Source organism: Catharus ustulatus, chromosome 3 (assembly GCF_009819885.2).
Source record: "Catharus ustulatus isolate bCatUst1 chromosome 3, bCatUst1.pri.v2, whole genome shotgun sequence".
Lineage (NCBI taxonomy): Eukaryota > Metazoa > Chordata > Aves > Passeriformes > Turdidae > Catharus > Catharus ustulatus.
Window position 1 is genome coordinate 12,670,418 of NC_046223.1, and position 18,928 is coordinate 12,689,345.

Consider the following 18,928-nt stretch of genomic DNA (forward strand, 5'->3'; position numbering starts at 1 on the left):
CATCTTGATCCCTCCCACAAGCTCGAGGGGATTTTGCATTCATGCCGCAGCCTTGGGCCCAGCGTTCAGGAACTCTGCCTGCGCAAAGCCTCAAGAACACTCCAGATAAAGCCTCGCACCTCCTTGTCCACGTGCTGGGAAGAGTTCTGCTTTTGCCATCTCCACAGGGCACAGCCTCAAATGTGACTCACACCTTCCTGGAGACCACGAGCAGCAAGAGCACGCCCTGAGAGCCCCCGTGTGATTCATTTGATCAGTAAGAGATTAATCACCAAAGCATTGGCTTGTTTGAATAACAGTATTTAATCTGTACAGGTTGAGATATCATAAAATGCGACATTCCTACCTCCTCTTTAGCATCATTCCCCTGGAGCTGAGCCCTCACCTGCAGAGGGCAGGTGACCACCACTCCCCAGCAGTTCTTTGTGGTGCAAAAGTCACAGTGCAATTGCTTTAGTCCTAGACTGATTTCCCTCACTCGAGAGAGGGGAGATGTTAAAGCTCAAATGTTGATGAAAATTGTTACCATTTAGGAATGCAAAAAACCCAGCTATTGCACACAGCCATTTCCAGCTGAAACTACAGCAGTTAGTTATTTAGCTGCCTTTACACTCCACACAGTTGATACTGATTTAGCCAAGAATGAAAGTAAAGCCAGTAACAAGATTTCAGAGTGATACAATTGTTGGAGGGCAGAATCTGACAAGCAACTCCACAAGTTAAAAGCATGCTTAAGAACAGCAGGAGGTTTTCCTGTACAGGGAGGGGTATGAGCTGGACAGAGGTCACCTTCCAGAGACAAGCATGAGAGGAACATTGGCTTCAATAGAAAGCTATGAAGTACAATAGAACAAATCTGTCCATATAATTGTCAAGATAAGTATTTGACATAGTTTATGTAGTAGAATACAATACTTGAACATCTTTTAAAAATAAGCACGGATTTCATTTCATATATACACAACTGATTTTAATAATGTACTGAAAATAAATTACAGGAAATAACTTTAAAATGCAACAGAAGACAAGAGTTTCACAACAAACATTCCCATTGATTTTCCCAAGGGCGTGAGAGATTGCAGTGCTCAAGGCAGGTAAATATCACAAATATATCAAAAAACTTCAAATTGTTGATGCATTCACACATTTACATGAGCCACAAACATTCCTTTACAGGAACTGCACTTAGCTACCACAGAACCAGGTTTTGCCATAAACTACAAAACTTTGATACAAAATCGTATTTATATATTTATATTTCATATACATGCCCTATCTGTGATTTCTTAAAAAATAAAAACTAAACACACTGTACAGACAATCCTAACTCATTGCTTGGTAGCTGTAGGCAACATTTTTGGATGGAATTTCTTCCCCAGTAGAATTAATGGCAATATTATATACATGAAGGCTAAACTGCAGAAAAAGACAGCTCAGTTCCGATATGCACCTCCCTCGGGACCAGGTCTGCGAGTTCAAGGCAAGACACCCTCTGTGCTGAGCCACTGCCTCCCTGACACCCCAGTTCTGCATGAGGAACCAGCACATGCATCTGTGTAACACTGGTAAAAGGCAAGAAAGCAAGAGACGCGTTGTAATGGAGGGGCTGCTCTGATGGCTCCACCGGCTGCACACAGAAACGCTCGCTGGAGCTGGCGAGGGCGGTGCCGAGCTGGGGCCATCGGGTGAGCACACCTGGTGTGGGGCTGATCATGACACTTCCCTGAAGTCAGCTCCTGCAGGGGACAGGCTCCCCCTGTAAGCCAGAGCCTGCACGGACTCACAACGCTGGGGAAGCTCCCCCTCCCTCCCCTGAACACGGGGCACCAGGACTGAGCAAAACTGAGCCCCTCCCTCCCACCCCAGCGGGTTCCATGGCACCAGTTTGTCTGAGAAGCTGAGCACTGACAAACTTAACTCTTTCCCGGTGATGGCAGCAATCTGTGAAGCCAATCACACTAAACTACTTCTACAGTTGATTGTAAACTTTGGTTTATTTTTATTTATTTTTTTATTATTATTGAGTTCTCATGGTACAGCAAGCATGTCTAGGATGAGAGGGCAGAGTTGAAGAGGAGACGAACTGTCAGTCTGTCTTTAGTCTGGCATGGTGAGCCACCTGCTCGGTCAGGCCTGCTTTGATAGAGTTTTTTACAGACTGCCTCATATGATCCTCCATCAAATTATCACTCATGGGCTTCAACACCTGTGGAATGAGAAATGTGCAAAAGAAACAAGAAAATGAGGTAACCAAGGAAAATTAAGAGATAAAATCATATAAAGAGAAGAGACTTGAAACCATGAAAAAACTTAGAATGATGAAGTCTGACACAAAGTGGCATGAACTGAAAGAGAAATGAATTTTGCTGCTGGAGTAATGAGGTTGAAGCAGTCACATGCTATGGACACAAGTGATACCCCTCCTACACAGCAGTATTTCACTGAATTCAAACCACTTTACAGTTCCTAGAAGATGGATGTGCAATTCCATACCCCATATGCAGCATCAGTCTGGTATGGTTACAGCATTTATGCAGACCGGCCCAGACGGTCCAGCTTATTGTCCTATATGTGTAAGTGTGAACACTTCAGATACAGAAAGAAAGTTAAAAATACTGGCTAGTTTTTCTTCTTGTTATTGTTGGATGAGAGTCGCTGTCGCGGCACTGATGTAAGAGCACGACGAACCGTTCGGCGTCTAAGGACTTCAAAGAGTTTGGAAAACACCTAAAACACGAATTCAGCTGTTAGGAAAAACGGCTCTCACAACACAGCAGAAACTCAATCAAGTTCAGAAAAAAAAAAAAAAAAACTGATTGCCAGTAACTTCTCACCTTCCTGGGATTCCTCTGAAGCAAGGAGGGAAAAGAAAAGCAGAGATTCAGAAAAAATCAACAGCAAGAATAAGCATTTAATCAGAGTGACTCAGACAGGACCTGCAGTGCTTTGCATATTACTGGTGATGTGCAGCTCTAACAGCAACACTGCTGAGGTCTTTTGGAGACCACCTTCCTCCAGCCCACCAATGGCAAGCTCCTGCCACTGTAAGTGAAGCTCTCCCCCTTCCACGGAAGGTAGCAGCCAAACCAAGCTTTGTGTGCTTGGGGTATCCTGCAGCAGCAGCTCCAGCAGTACTGGAGAGCCTCAATTTTAATCACTAGTGAGTGGTGCTAACTCAAGATTTAGTCACCAATTTAATTACTGATGCTCCTTCCCCTTATTTTAAAAATCCACTTTTTCTGTTCCATTGTAACTCAAAACCTGACTGGGACTCTCAGCAGGTTGCTCAGACAGGCCTAGTGTACCAGTGCCTAGGATGAGCCTTGAACATAGGAATTTACCAGCTGTGGAAGCAAGCATCTGTGCAAAGAGGTTCAGTTAGTTATCTGCTCATGCCTCACAGGACACACTTTAATCCCAGATACAGACACTGCACCTTTTATTTCCAGTAACAGCAGGAAAGTATTTCCCTTCTACTAGCACCGGACAGAGCTAGTTAGAGAGCTCCAAAAACTAGTGGTCAGGAATTCTCTACATTTGCCTTACTGGCATAGCTGTGTCAACTAGGTTCAGGCAGCAAAATCTCTATGCAAAAAGTTTTCTCCTCCAGCTCTGTTGTCCTTACACTCACACCTTTTCTTTCAGGAATTTGTTGAGTATTCCTTGCAAACAGCAGCTGCACCCACTGAAGCTGTCACGGAGACACAAGTCTCCCTGATGGAGAAAACCTGCTGTGCACCTCTGGTAGCAGCTGCTGAAAGCCTTCACTCAGCCAGTTCTCTCCCAAGGACTAACCAATTCCTTGCTCTGAGTAAGGAGGAAGAGTTTTGAAGAGTCCTGCACTTTGACCAGCAAAGCACTTACTAAGTAACCTTCTGCACCTTAAGTAGCAACTTCTTTGACAACATCCTAAGCTTATTTAACATTCCTTGTGTGCAGCATCTGTTCCTGAAGACAGCAGTCACACTACTGAGCAGATTTTCCCTTTGGCAGCACTAACATTCTCTATCGGTCTCGACCAGCTTTTCCCTCAGCACTGAACAGAAACCATTTGATTTGTGTGCTCAAGACAGCAAGATTTTGCAATAAAAACAGATACCAACCTGTTCCCATATAGCCTCAGCGATCTGATCAATGGCTGTTCCAACTTCTCTGAATTCCCCAGAGTACTTAACGTATGCCCAAGTACAAAACGATATTAGAGCCATCCCCAGCACGAGATTACACAGGGCAGCTATGGAGTTCATGCCAAGGAACCCAGTCAGTCCTGAGATTATGTACATGGCAAACATGACTGCAAATAGAGTGGCAGGGGTACGAGCAGCATAAAAGATGTTTTTGCCATCGTTGTGCTTCACAAAGTTTGCATAGATCTCGTCGATTTCCACTTCCAGTTGCTCCTGGTAGCGCCGGCAGAACTCCTCCCCTCCCATCTTCTTCACGGAGCGGAACTGCCGGATGGCACTCTCTCGGAAATCCTGGTGCTTCAGCTCCAGGTCCGACGGGGCAATGTAAGGTTTATCTCCCCCACACACCTGTGGGAGCGACCAGACATCACAGAATCACACTCTGAGCCTCTGCTGCTGCACAGACAGCACCTGCCCCTCGCTGCCCTCCTCCCCCTGCAGCTCCCTCGGTCCGTGAGCCCCAGGCCTGCCCAGTGAAGCAGACAAAGGAATTCTGGATCAAGGCAAGGTAGGAGCCTCACCTGTCCAACCACACACATCCACAGCACAGGACTGAACTCACACTTCCACTGTTCTCTTCAGGCAAGCCCAGGAGGACAGAACAGCCATGTGCACATCCCTGATTCTTCCCAGACTGAAGTCCCCCACATCCATCAAAACTCCCTGGAAAATGCCTACCAGTCTCATCCTTCAGAACAGTTTTTTCACACTGCCCAGAGCATGTTAAACACCAGGAACTACTGAGGGATCAAGAGGCCCCCACACAAATAACTGCCAGTGCTTTCTTATGCTCTGTGACACTGCACCTGTTGTTCCTTACATTTCAGGTCATTAGAGGGACAGTGTTTTGGTTCTGCACACTCAGCAAAGGAGGGCTTTGGTTCATGAGGACAACTCAGAAGCTGCAGCAAGAACTACCTTTACATAATCAAGTTTTAAATCCAAAGAGTTCCCACTTCTGTTCTTAAAAATAGAAGTTTCTGAGCTGTGTCAGATCAAGAACATCATATGAGACATCTGGATAAAAAACTATTCCATAATTTGTGCATATCTCTACAGGGATATAAAAATATACAGTACCGGGGAACATTACTATGGAAACAAAGTCTGTTTAAAAGAACATCTGTTTCTGTTTATTCCCTGATCCAAGTTAGAAACCTTACAGCTACAGTATCTCAACAACCACTGAAGATTCAAGTTTGGAAGGCAGACTTGGCACTTGTTATAAACAACACATTTACTATTTCAAGACATTTTCCAAAATGGAAATAGAGGAGTTCCCTTAAACCAGCAGAACATTCTCCCAACAGCCTGCTAACAAATGCAACTGGCTTGTCTGCCACGAGCACTAGCTCTTACTTGAATTTCAAAACTGAAGGCTACCTCAGCAATTAAGACCACAATTAGCCTAATTAATGGGGAGCTATGTTTGTAGCATGTTCTCACACCTACTGGTCTTTCTGGTTGTACAGTTTCACAATAAGCACAGTCCTGTTAAGTTTTACAAAATATGTAATGGTTTTTGGAATTTCCTGTGATAAAAGCTTGCATACTACTACATTAAAGTATTAAATCCACCTGGCATTCAGCTTAGAATCATGTAAGATCACTATCTTCCAGAGAAGAAGCAAGTGAGAAATTACATACATAGGTTTTTCAAAGTAATTCTTATATTCCAAGTGGTTTCTTCAGATTTTTGAATCACTTCAATCCTTGCGTTTTACAGCTAATGAATGGTCACAATTCAGAAATATGAGACTACAGAACTAGAATTCCATCACTGTGCAATCCTGACACAACAAATGTCTGCTCACCTGCTTGTGCATTTCATGCCACAGGATTTTGAGATGCCTGTCAAGAGCCACAGAGGGAACTAACAGGTGGGAATCCTGCAAACGCACCCAATTTTCATACCTCCCCAGCATCAGACACCCAAACTCAGAGCAGAGTGCAGAAAACACACAATTCCTGGCCCCACTGAAGTGTTCACACAGAGGACAACATGGAAGCTGGAGGCCTGTATTTGCATGCAGGTATTTGGGAAAGGTTGTGCCATCATACCTGCTCCATGCCTTTGCTGTACAAGTCCTTTGCTCCTGCCACAGCAGCAAGATTGTTCGCCTCAGCTGTCGCCTGGAAAACATGGAGCATCCTGTGTCATTCACAGCATTCCTGGGTTTTACACAGCATTAAAACATATCCCTAAAACCTCCAGAGCTCCTGATGGCCAGGAAAAGGCCACACAAAAATAAGTGAAATTTAGCAAGATACATTAAAAGACATTGCTGCCTTTCTCCAGCTTTCTAGCACAGCTGCAAACAAACCTCAGCTTTCCTGTACAGGCTTTTCATCATAAGCAACCTCTTCTGATGCTCTACTGCTAATAAGCACATGAGGGTCACTAAACTATTATATTTTAATTCTGGTACTGGATTACTTCACTACCTGAAAGAAGGAAGCTGGTATTATTTATGCATTATAGATGTGCAGTTTCGGTGTGAATCATAATTGCTAAGTTTGTTAAGAGTTTAAGACTTATTTTCTACCTGTGTCATGTCAGGAACAATTATTGTGGTTAAAGCTGCAAGATGCCATTTTCTGGATCTCCCAGGCAAACAGCAAGTTACAGAAACTCATGCTTAGAGAGTAAAGCAGCTAAAACACCCAACCAACCAGACAGACCCCAGCTCCATTTGGTTGATTTCATTTCATTTGGTTGATGAAACTGAGGAAAAGTACTCAACATTCACAGTTCAGGTGCCTTTCAAAGTACACATATCCTTCAAGAACTACAGCTGTGTGTGGGAGCTTCAGGCCCACAGCAGTCATGATTTTTCAGTTGCAAAGAATTTATAAAGTACATAATCTAATCAGATTATTTGAAAGAAAATGAAATACCTGCAGCATAGATTTTGGATGAGGTAGCTCCTCTCCTTGATAGATTTTAATGTAAGCCTAAATGGGAGGAAAAAAAAAAGGTTTATTTTTCTAAACATTTACATTTAAGGAGAATAAGAAATGAGGGATGATACAAAAATAGAGCTCAGATTATTTCTTTATAATAGTGCTAGATACGAAATTATGCCATTTTCTTCATGAAGGTTGGGCATTTTTTCCCCTTCACTTTCCTGTGCCTGAGACTGGGGCCCAGGAGGGCAGCAGAGCACCCTGAGACATCACCACTGTCTCAAGAAGTGACAGGTTTGACAGCAGGTTTCTACTCCCTCAAATACATAAGGTCTTTGCCAAACAGGGAATCTTCACCCATAACAAAAGAGTGGAGATGACTATCCCAGCCTTTCTGGCAACATGCCTGCCCAAACTTACCCCAGTGCTGGGAGAACCAATACTTACATCTCCCCACACGCCTTCATCTACTGAAGTGTAGGAGGAAAAAAAACATCAGATCAAGGCCCTTAATGCAGACAGAGCTGAGTAGACAAAACACTTCCAGAAGCTACATCAGTCTTTCCCACAGTGCCCCACCCCACTTATCCCCAGGTGTCCTTTCTTTCCCCAGGGTTTCAGGGGCTGGAAGGGAACACACATTTCATTTCTTGTCCAGCCCATGGCACAGCTCCTGGGCACAGGTAGGTGGGGCACAGCAGGCAGCAGCAGTCATTCCAGTGCTTTGGACAAGCTGTGCAAGTTACACCAGCAAAGCCACTCCCAGCCCCTTGAGGGGGCTTTATCTGGACTCTCTTCACACCACTGCTGCCTTCCTCCCTGCCCTGTCTGCAAGCCTCAGGCCTGAGGGTTTTTTGCTCCCAGGGAGGAGAGAACAAGGTTATCAGGGTCCCCACGTACTCAATGCTCTAGGTTGTAGAACAACCTACAAAAACATATAGAGTTATACAGGACTCTGTTCCCTTGACACCCTCCTTGCTTCTGCAGCTATTTCCTCCAAGTAAAAGCCCTACAGTTTCCAACTCAGGCCTCACAATCTCAGCTTCAGATACACAGTGCCAAGGGAGCAGTCCTCTTTAGTTACATAAGCGTGGCATTTCTGCAGCACCCCACAGCACCGCTCCCCCACTGGATACAAGATGTGAATCAGCTTTCCAGCAGAGGTTTTACACTTGGGATTTTAGGATGCAGTCCTTTCTAAACCACTGCTGAGTGGGTCCTACTAGAGGAAAAAAATGGAGCAAAAAGCAGCATGCAACCACATAAACAGAGAGCCTGAACCTCTGAGCTCTTGTGTTGATTTTAGGCTTGTCAGAACAGCCATCACTTCTGCATCCCATACCATGTCTTTCCTTTAAAAAAGTTACTTTGTTTTACAAGTGAAGCTTAATGAGCTCTGGTCTCAAATTGCATAGTTTGTTTCTTAACTTCAACCCAACTTTTCTACCCCAAAAGTAGCAATGCAAAATTCCTGTCTTTAGGAGACAGTGGCATCATTCTTACCAAGCCAACTGTCTAAGTCATTCCAATTTAAAAGGAAAAAAAAAAAAAAAGCTACACACACCAGACCAATCCCTGGTGATGTAGAGATTATGTTATCACATTTCTGCTGGTGTCACCAAGATACCAAAAAAGCTCAAGACTAACAGCTGTGAGTATCATACATAAATATTTCAGAGCACAGTGGTGCTACACATGCAAGTGTTTAGAAAGTACCTTTCTTGCATGATAAAAATCCAGAGGGGAATATCTGAAATTTCCACTGCATACCAAGCAGTTTAAGAGCTGTTTTTCTATCTATAAAAGCTACATGAGACCTACTTTAATTAAAAATAACCAAAACAATACAAAAACAAACAAAAAACCAAAAACAAACAAAAAATCACCACCCAATCAAACTGGGATTTCAAAGTAGGAAAAAAATTACCTAATAAAGCTTGAGCTATTTCAGCCTATTCACAGAGAGGAAAATAAAAGCCACCAACCCATAATTTTTGCTAACAGTAGCTTGCAAAGAGCTGTACTGTTAGGAAGCAGTGTGCCAGTTCTGGAAAGTCAGAGTAATGAAATGAAAATAAAAGTGAGCTGATCAGCGAGTGTCAGCCTAGATATCTTATCTTCTCTGGGAACAACACAGCCTAAAATTAGAATATTGTCTTTTAAGCTATTAACAGAAATAATTAGTATGAGTTTGCTTACCTTGAAGTATTCTACAAGATCTCTACAGGTCACCTTGGATCCACTAATCTCTTTTTCTACCAAGTTTTCAGGGGCAAGCAGTAACGGTATCAAATTCCGCAGTTCATTCTTAAAATCCTCATCTATATCTGTAAAATTCAATCAATTCCAGGAAAGAAGTGGTTAGTTTTCCATCTTGTATCTCCTAAAGGAACACTGATAGCCCACAATCCTTCTAAACCCACAGCATCACAACTCTGAACTGCATTTTTAAGGTATTTAAAGGCTTACATACACAACAGAGTTTTAGTAAGTTCTACCTACTCTTAATCTACCATTCTTAACTCCAGACTGGGAGAACAAGGTTCCACTGTCCTTTCAATATTTTAAGTGCATTTCCCCAGTTACAGCAACGCACAATGACCCCACAGGTGTGTGCCCTCAGCACAGCAGGGGCTGGCATCCCACATTTTTATACCCTTTGCCATTCTGAGGCATTCCCTCTGTCAGGGACACACATCCATTAGAGGAATTCTGACTGCCTCTCATCCTGCAGTAGCAGAACCCTATGGCATTTATTGCAGCCATTTCAGAGCTGACCTGTAGTTCAGCAAGTTCTTAGAGAAAGGCCTTTCCAGAAAGTAGCCTTTAATTTTGGGAATTCTGCCTTCTGGAGCCCTTAGTTATGTTTGGAATCTCTATTTAATGACCTTTAAGCATGTCTAGAGTTATCAGATTTCAATGAACAGCTAAACACAAAGATATCCATTCCCTCTGCCTGCTTAATTCCTCTACTTTTAAACCACTAAAAAGAGCACACAAATGCACATTTCTAAATTCTGCAGTTTCACCTTTTATATTTTCCAGTCAGGCATTTTAATAGCTAACTATTACAGTTCTTAACTTCCATCATATAAGAAAACAAATTCAGTGATTGCAATCAAGAAATACAAAATGAAAAGCTTCCTACCATTCAATCTCCCATCAAAATTTGGATTTGTTGCAACTTTAAGACCAGGGTGGGGCAACAGGAAACACCCAAGATTACTGAAACAGGAGCGAATATGCTTCCTTACATTCTGTAGCTCTTCATGTTGGTTTTGCTTTACCTGAAAGAAAAAAAAAGGCAGTAAGAAAACTGCTACCAGTTTTACAGCACTGCAATCAAGATTAACCATCATCTTAAAAGCAGTAAGAGCACATAAGTGTCTTCAAGCTTTTATTCCTGAACCTAATAATGTCAACTTTGCCGATGAGTGGAAACACCACAAAAGTATTTCATTAGCACAAGGAGCCAGCTCGTGATGCATCATTGCTGTGACAGCAAGGTGTCATTCAGATCAGAATAGGACTACTGGAGATAACCTACCTGCAACCTTTTCTCTAGGAACTTTTTTCCTCCTTCCAAGCCATACGCATGTTCGTAAGGATAACTCCAATCTCTAATTAAGAACATTAATGTCTGCAACAGGAAGAACAACAGCAGTGAATGGTTTGTGTTATTCCTAAAGTCAAAAATTCTATCACATATGTGATTATTTTAAGTATTTAGCTGCTCTAAAACTAAATATATTATAGATTACAAGCAAGGATACTATGTAAGTTTTTTGGTATATCTGGCTGCTCTAAATGAAGCAGCCTTGTGGTTCTGCGGTGCAACTGTTTGCTTGTTTAAAAAAAAAACAACTAAAGAAAAAACCCACCACCAAACAGGACCTTTTCTCAGAACCATTTACCACCAGCAAAGACCAACCATATCTCAGAGTAATAAAAAAGAGCACAAAATTTTTCTCCTTTACTCGTGCACATCACTTGACATTTTGATTCCTTTATGCCTTATAGATCAAGCACAAAGCTATACTTGCCCAAAATCTGATCCTCTTCTGCATTTTTCCATTGGGTTTTTGCAAAGCCATGTGGCAGTAGTGAAGGAAAATCAGTCTTGCAAAGAACTGGTTACCTTCAGCCCAACTGATTAATCTTCAGGAATTATCCTGAGCTCATTTTCTATACATTCAACTGCTTAAATCCATTTAACACAGTTACCTGAAACGGCTTTTGGTAAATTTCTTCCATAGCTAGTCTTCCATATTCTGTAAACAACTGAGAGAAAGAGCAGTGTAAGGGTGTGCCATACAGAAAACACATTTTTCTGCTGTGAAACATCCCATTATGTCACTAAGAAATAAAAGCATTCGATCTTATATCTTACTACAGGTTGAGAAGGGCAAACAATCTCAATAATGAGTGTATCAACCCCCAATAAGATTCAGGTAGGAGACATGATTCCCACAGGCTTCACAGTGCCATTCCTGAACTGTCAACAGACTACAGTTTTAAGTGGGTGGCTTATGGGCTATTCTCAGAGAAAAGCTGGCTGCATTTCTCACCAAGCCAGCTTCCAACACTTGCTTCCTGGGCTAAGGATGTAAGCCTCTCTAACATTTGCCCCTTACTTCCCACAAAAGGTTTATCCCTGGAAATCCCAGGGAACCTGGCTCTAGCCAATACATCAGACATTTAAATACAAGCCAAGTTCAGCAGACTCTGCTTCAGCCCCTGACCTTTACTAATAATTGTTCCTTCCCTCCAGTATAAAGGTAAGTATCAGCTGTCTTTCTCTCACTGCTTTCACCATCTTTAATATCAGCAGCATTCCTTGCTGCCCTGAGCAGGCCAAAGCATCCACAAGAACAGGAATTAGGGACTGTGCTGGCTGGTTCAGCAAAGGTCAATCCATGCCAGCCTCCTCACAGGTACTGGAAGTCAAGATGATAGAAGAATTCTCCAGTACCAGGCAACCATTATTCTGCATTAAACTAACTCCTGGAGCATCTCAGGTAAATTATGGCTCAAAGGACAGTTCTGGTGTCGATCACAAGAGCACCTGGGAACTTACAAGACAAATTTAACACAGCTTAGCTTCCAAGCCCTTGTCACCCTGAGCAAAAGCAGCTGTGAATTGGCCAAGCACTCACAAGAGTCTGGTTTCTTTTACCCAAACTCTTTACCTCATTCACTTCCCTGCTAAATGCAAAAGGCAGTCAGAGATTAACAGTATTTCACAAATTCCTGTTAAAACAGAAAATTGGAATTTCCTTCCTTCAGACCATGATTCCCTCCTACAAATTTAAATACATGGGTGTCCCTACCCAATGCCTGTATTTATCATCCTTCTCTTCCCTTCCTTCCCTAAAATCTCACCCTCCAGTAGAACAGAAATACACTGCTTTATTCAGATTACACCAAGGCTGCTAAAGGACCAAAGTCTCAAGGGAAGCCTGGCTTTCAAATAATAACCTACAGATTTTTTGTGTTTTCAGTGCTTGGTTGGGTTTTCTGGGGGGTGTTGGCTCAGTGATACAACCCTGTAAATCAACAACAGCTTCTAAGACTACTTTCAGTTAGTGCTCTTCTACTCCCAGCACTGGCAGCCAGTTTGTTGTAGCACTGAAGACACAGAACAGTTTTAAGCTGTGATAAGGTCACAGCCTTGGCATTTGGTAACACACAAGCTATTCTCTAAAGCTACAGGTTTTAAGTTAAGGAGATAAGGTTCTTGCACACAAAGCCAGAATTCAGTGGCCTTTGACCACGATGTTCCATTAGAGGATAAAAACCAGTGAAGAGAAGACAACATTCTCCTGCTTTTGTTTTTAAGCAGAAATAAAACTCTGTACAAGTTTCTCAGCTGAAAAACCAGAGATGGCTTCTGGGCAGAAGACTCTTTCTGGCCTGACCCAAACTCCAACACTTCCTTACAAACTGGTTATGAAATAATATCCATTTCCCTATTTTAAGAAAAAAAGTGAAACTTGGAATTTCACCATTAATTATTTCCATAAATCATTTTCTTTTCTCATTTTTTTCAGGAATTTCAGAACTTGCAATACAGACTCTAAAAGAATCAGCCAGATTAAAAGTCCATACTATTTTATCTCTACACTGACACATCATGGAGTTGATGCAAACACAGTTTTTACAGTTTTAGTATCAGGTCAAATTCAGTGTTTTACATGAAGCAGCAACCATCTCCCAAGTCAATTACTTGAATAGTAACTTCTAAAACATTGTCAAGACTATCAGTTCAGAAGCAGTTTAACATAAATTCACCATATTCATACCTGCAAATGTTGAAGGTCATCTTCCTGAATATTCTGAGACAAGTTGTATACCTGCAAGAGACAGAACGACAGTGTCACATGGAACCATTGTCTTACATTCATATAGTCTCTTTCACACATTGAGTATTTTTGTTCCCTTCAGAAAAAGTGTAACTACCCAAAAGTCAACAAGGTGTCACAGAACACATCTCAAACAAAAGTCACCTCCTTATTCAAAAGTGATCTGCCAGAGCCAACTCCACAGGACAAGAGCAGTGTTCTGCATACTCCTGTTTCTTTTAGGTTGTGGTATGTCTGAAGAAAGTCACTTGTCACCCCTCAAAAAGCTGATTGCTTTCGGCACTTCTAAGGGACAAGGTTAGAAGTAGTTTTGAGTACAGCACAATTATCAGGAGTTTAACTGACACTTTAACAGGGGCAGCAATTTTAAGTTTGGTTGATCACAGCATAATGTCACCCCAAACTGTATCTACAGCCTTAAAAAGGATTCTGTAACCATCTGTAAAGAAGCAGTTGCTACTTTGGCATCTTGAGGAGGAAGGGGATTTCCCAGTTCTGTAAGCAATTTAACTCAGTCTGGCCTTGCATAACCTTGATTCCACCAAGCAACTCTGCCAGTTTATGTATTACACTGAAAATAAGACAAAGTATGGAATTTCAAATCAGAGTTGGGGGAAGATATGTAGGTGAACTTTCCAAGCATGGTTCAAGAGATATTCTTTGCATGTTCAGGATAGAGGGTTCTGCCATTATTTGCCAGCACTGATACTCTCACCTGGACAGAGCTCGTCATGGTGCTCAGGGCAAAAACTGTTGCACAGTCTTTGATAGTGGATTGGCTATCAAAGGCACCTTGGGTATCCATGAGTAGTACAGCAACCTGCAGAGTTTGAAAGAACAGCAGCAGTTAAGCAGATCACGGACACTTTCACACTCCAGGTCACTGGGGTAAGTTCTGTAAATTCTGAGATTTGTTCCCAAAGCATAAGCAGATTCACACAATATAACTGGGTTTTAACCAGAGAAATGTTTTGTTAGCTGTGGAATTTGTTAAACACCATGAAGTCACTATTTTTAAAATCCATGTCACACAGATTGGGCATCAGATGTTTCCTTTGCAAATGCAAAGGGTATGAAATTTAAATACAGTAATTTCACAACTATAATGCGCACCCTTTTGACTAAAATTTTCCCCCAAACCCAGAAGTGCGCCTTATAGTCCGGTGTGCCTCATCTGATGTACAAAGTTGCGATATTTGCCACCCCGGAAGTGTGAGCCATGAGGGGAGCTGGCAGTGCCATGGCAGCCGGGTGGAGGTGGGCCCGGTGGCCAATGGCTGCAGGGTTGAGGCGGGGCCTCGTCCAGCAATCGTGTGGGGGGAGCTGGGGGCGGAGCCTTACTGCAAAAAAAAAAAAGTGCTCCCTATAGTCCGGTGCGCCTTATATGATCTACAAAGTTGCGAATTTTGCCGACTCCCGGGGGTGCGCCTTATAGTCCGGCGTGCCTTATGGTCGTGAAATTACTGTAACCTAAAACTGATGGTTCAGAACACAAATTGTTTGAGATCACCACCACTGTTGTGGAGTAAATATTTATTAATGACATTAACACTTTGTTTCAGCATAAAAACCTCCAAGTAACTTCGCAGTTAAACTGACTTAAGAGTTAAAAAAGAATCAAGTTAGTGCTTTTTTTTCCCCCACTATTGGACTTGGTCCTTTTTTATAGGCTGCCTGTTAAAATTATATGGAAGGACCAGCTTCCAGATACTGAAGCACAGCCATTTCTACTACATTTCACTAGAACACAGCTAGAACATATTCTCACCCTTCAAAGAACAGTGTGTGATACAAAGCTGTTCACCACAGCATTTGTCTGTAGATGGTATTTATAGCCGTTACAGTTTTACAGCATCCCCAGGATAATCCACCCATCAGCATGGAGGGATAGACTTTGCCAAAACAAAGTATTCTCAGAATGAGACTTTGTTGAATTTTTTCTGCTGGGTTGTAAGAATCAATCTCCATCCTTACACTGATATAGTTTACAGATATGTTACACAGCTACTCATGCAAAGGAAAGCAACCAATGTTCAAACAGCTACCGTGAAATCCAGGACATTAAAAGTGGCAAAAATAACAAAAATTGACAGAGGCAAAAATCCTATTTAAGTTTTAGAATGACAAAAACAATTTTGGCTGAAAGGGACCTCTAAAGATCATTTTGTTCCAACCCCTCTGCCGAAGGAAGGAACACCTTCCACTAGACCAGATTTCTTGGAGCCCCACTGAACCCGACCAGGAACACCTTCCAGGATGGGGCAATCACAGCCTCTCCGTTACATAAAAAAAAACACCACAAAAAAACCAACAAAACAAAAAAAAAATCAAAACCACCTAATCACCCCCACCATACAACCAAACCAAAAAGCCTACAACTCCTCCAAGGGAGACCTTGAGTAAATCAAGGTAAGAAAAGCACTCACCTTTGTTCCATTAGGTTTATCAATTACAAACACTTCACTCCAAATCTGAATGCCAGTGGTCTCCCGTTCACATCCACCTCTCCACGTAAAACCAGTCAATGGCTCATTGTTTCCACCTATCCAGCAAGGAGAAGTCTACAAAAGGAAAAACTTATGTAAAACCAAGGAGGAGATTCTTATTTTGCTATTTTTTAGCAGACTTCCACAGTTATTACATTTTCCTCAGAGTCAGCTGACAACACTACACATTAAAACACAATGCTACTCTGCTGTGTTTCAAGATCATCCACTAAGCAACACCATGGCATTACAGCAGCTGCACTTTTCAGTCATTGGAGAGTAAATGTGCACAGTTTTTGAATCTCAAGCACTCAGAGGTATTGAGAACAGTACAGTTTTGTCCACCAGTTCTACTCTCACAGTTGGGAAAACTGCTCAAACACAAGAGCACATATTTCAACTCAGGAACAGCTAAACCTCAGCAAGAGACAAAACATCTGATCTTAACTTAATCCTCTCCCTTCCCCCTCACTAACAGCTGGCCAAGCATCTGAGTCCCTGCACTAACAGAAGGCAGTACAAGACTCCCAATGCCATCCTGCAGAAGCCACAGAGAGCAGATCTGGTAAAAGAAAAGGTCAGGTAAAGAGTTTGATATATGTCAATCAACCCACCCATATTAAAGTTGAGAAGCTGTCTGAGAGGCGAGTACAGCTGGCAGCTAACATTCCTGGCTGATGGAATGTAATGAGGTCTTGAAGGATAGGCAGTGGAGAGCAGCAGCTCACCCACAAGAGTCCAGCCATTATATGAGCACATCTAACCCAGAAATGTAGTTCACACACTGGCAAGTAAAGAGGATGAGCAGGCATCCCAAGGAAGTTTCACTTTGATAGGTTTATATACACTGAAATCCTACACCAAAGAAGTGGCAGGCAGATAACATTTTAATTGATGAGGGGGCTACAGAAAAACCTTTCTTTCACAGGCCAGAACACAGCAAGGTGGTATAAGAGACATTTAATGAATTTGCCTTGAACTACCCAGAGTAGATTACCAGCCAGGAAAAAGTCCACTGAGAAGGTCAAAGTGGAGATTTCTCAATTCTCTTCTGGGCTCTACCTTGCTGACGCCACACTGGCAGTTTCCAGATAACAGCTCAAGACATTTCTTCACATTTGAGAACACAGCAAGAGTACCCAGGGACTGTACAGAGTAAAAATACTTGAAACAACTAAACGAAACTGCTTCTTTCTAAAGGGGGATGGGAAAAAAACCTGCACACTTTCCTCATGCCTAACAGCATGCAGGTAATCCAGCAGTTCTGCACCAGCACTCTCCCAAATGCTAACAGTGTACCACTCAACTCTGCTACTTGGATCAGACTAAGGTGAGATAAGCAGATAAACATTAAGAAAATGAACACAGGTATGAAAGCAAAGAGTTCTACTGGTCTTTACAGGTAAATTGTTTTTTGATTTGGTTGTTTGGGGTTTTTTTTTTCCTTTTCATTTGTTTATCTTCATAGGCACATACATCTCTACCAGAGACACTAAGCAAAACCTGAACAGCTTTTCCCTGTAGTTTTTTTTATCCCAGAAGATGCTTATGTTTCCACAGACCACTCTAGGAATGAAAGGTCCAAGCCTGCTTTGTGCTGCAGCACACTTCAGGATACAATTTGGCAATGCTGTACCATATTTCACATGTACATGTCAATGGACTGCAGCTTCTTACTTTTCAAAAAGAATGTATTATTCAGTATGTTCCATTTCTCTTTTATACAGGAATACTTTATCCCATTTTGGTCCAGACACTATTCCTATTTGCAACAAATCAGATCAAAACTACACAAACAGTTTGATAAATCCTTCAATGAGCAGCAGATATGACCTCATTTGATTTCACACGTGATTTGGATCACAGGAGACTTTGGTGTTTTAACAGGCATAACTTCCACTGAAGTTGCTTCATCTTATGGATGATGTACTTAAGCCTGCCTCTGGCTGACCTCTGCATCATTTTGAAACACTCCTAGCTTGTTACCTACACCTTTCCTTAGCTAAAGCTCAGTATTTTAAGTTTCCATCCTTCAAGCAGGCTTGAAAGATATTCAGGAAATGGGAAGAAGAAAAAAGGCTCCTACTCGAAATCAAGCTAGAAGTTGCTCTGCAATTTTATCTCAGCCACCTAAAGGGTAATTTTTCTAAATGTACTCCACGCTAAGGAAAAGCCCAATGCAGATTTATTTGCTCAGTGCATTAAAATACAGTACGCCTTGAAGATTAGTTCAACATGAAGAGGTGACACTCCTGTAAAAATAAACTTTCACATCTAAAGTAAGATGTGTTGCTACACCCAATTCTTATTAAAACTTAAGACCACAGAATCCTTGCAGCAGTTTGCTGATTACACAACTGCTGCTGTTCCATTTTCAAAGAGTAATCATAACACTAAGGAACAGTGCTTGACACCAGATGTCCACTTCCCTGAAGGCAGTGATCAACCTCTACCATGCCAAAATCCTACCTGTGACTTCAGCTGGCACCAGTGAGATTTTTACAATGGCAACCTTCCACATGACCTCTGGCCCTCAGTATAAGACAAGAAAATGAGGTTCTGAAGGTTTTTTTGGCAAGTTGTTCATTATGCATGTTAATGTCCACATAAAAGGACATCCCAAAACTGCTTGATTGGCATATGAACTGAATGCAGACACTTCAATATTCTGTGCAATATTTAGTTCACAGAAAATACAGACTTGCAACTGAGCCTGACTAAAAATGGAGGGCTCAGACTAAGTACTATAAAACTATACCAAGATCTCTCCTCCTGCACTAAATTTGGATAAGCAGAGGCTATCATTTGACTTCATACAACTCAAGAGTGCTCCAAAGAGGAGGCATAGCATTTATCCTCCATCACCCCCAGTTCCATCAATCAGTTTGCAGCAGTTCTGATGCTTGTCAAACTTCTTCCCTAAGCCAATTTACGTCACTGAGCTGGCAGAAAAACAACTCAGCAAAGTGCAGGGTGTTCTGATGCA

At 42.1% G+C, this 18,928-nt stretch overlaps 1 protein-coding gene across 3 annotated transcripts in view; it reads right to left on the reverse strand.

The window, feature by feature from the left end:
* Positions 1-284: 284 nt before the first annotated feature.
* Positions 285-18,928, reverse strand: part of ATL2 (atlastin GTPase 2) — a 39,750-nt gene continuing 21,106 nt past the window's right edge. Inside the window, exons 3-15 of one of the 3 annotated variants that reach the window (XM_033055196.2) lie at positions 15,883-16,017; positions 14,172-14,276; positions 13,397-13,447; positions 11,319-11,375; positions 10,642-10,734; positions 10,243-10,381; positions 9,294-9,421; positions 7,086-7,142; positions 6,249-6,320; positions 4,104-4,535; positions 2,835-2,849; positions 2,617-2,727; positions 2,119-2,206 (exon numbers count right to left, since the gene is read on the reverse strand). In XM_033055196.2, the coding sequence (XP_032911087.1) occupies positions 2,620-2,727; positions 2,835-2,849; positions 4,104-4,535; positions 6,249-6,320; positions 7,086-7,142; positions 9,294-9,421; positions 10,243-10,381; positions 10,642-10,734; positions 11,319-11,375; positions 13,397-13,447; positions 14,172-14,276; positions 15,883-16,017 (1,392 nt within the window). In that variant the 3' untranslated portion in view covers positions 2,119-2,206; positions 2,617-2,619. Of the gene's footprint in view, positions 2,728-2,834; positions 2,850-4,103; positions 4,536-6,248; positions 6,321-7,085; positions 7,143-9,293; positions 9,422-10,242; positions 10,382-10,641; positions 10,735-11,318; positions 11,376-13,396; positions 13,448-14,171; positions 14,277-15,882; positions 16,018-18,928 lie in introns of all 3 variants that reach the window. The other 2 variants (XM_033055195.1, XM_033055197.2) reach the window with 2 other exon arrangements.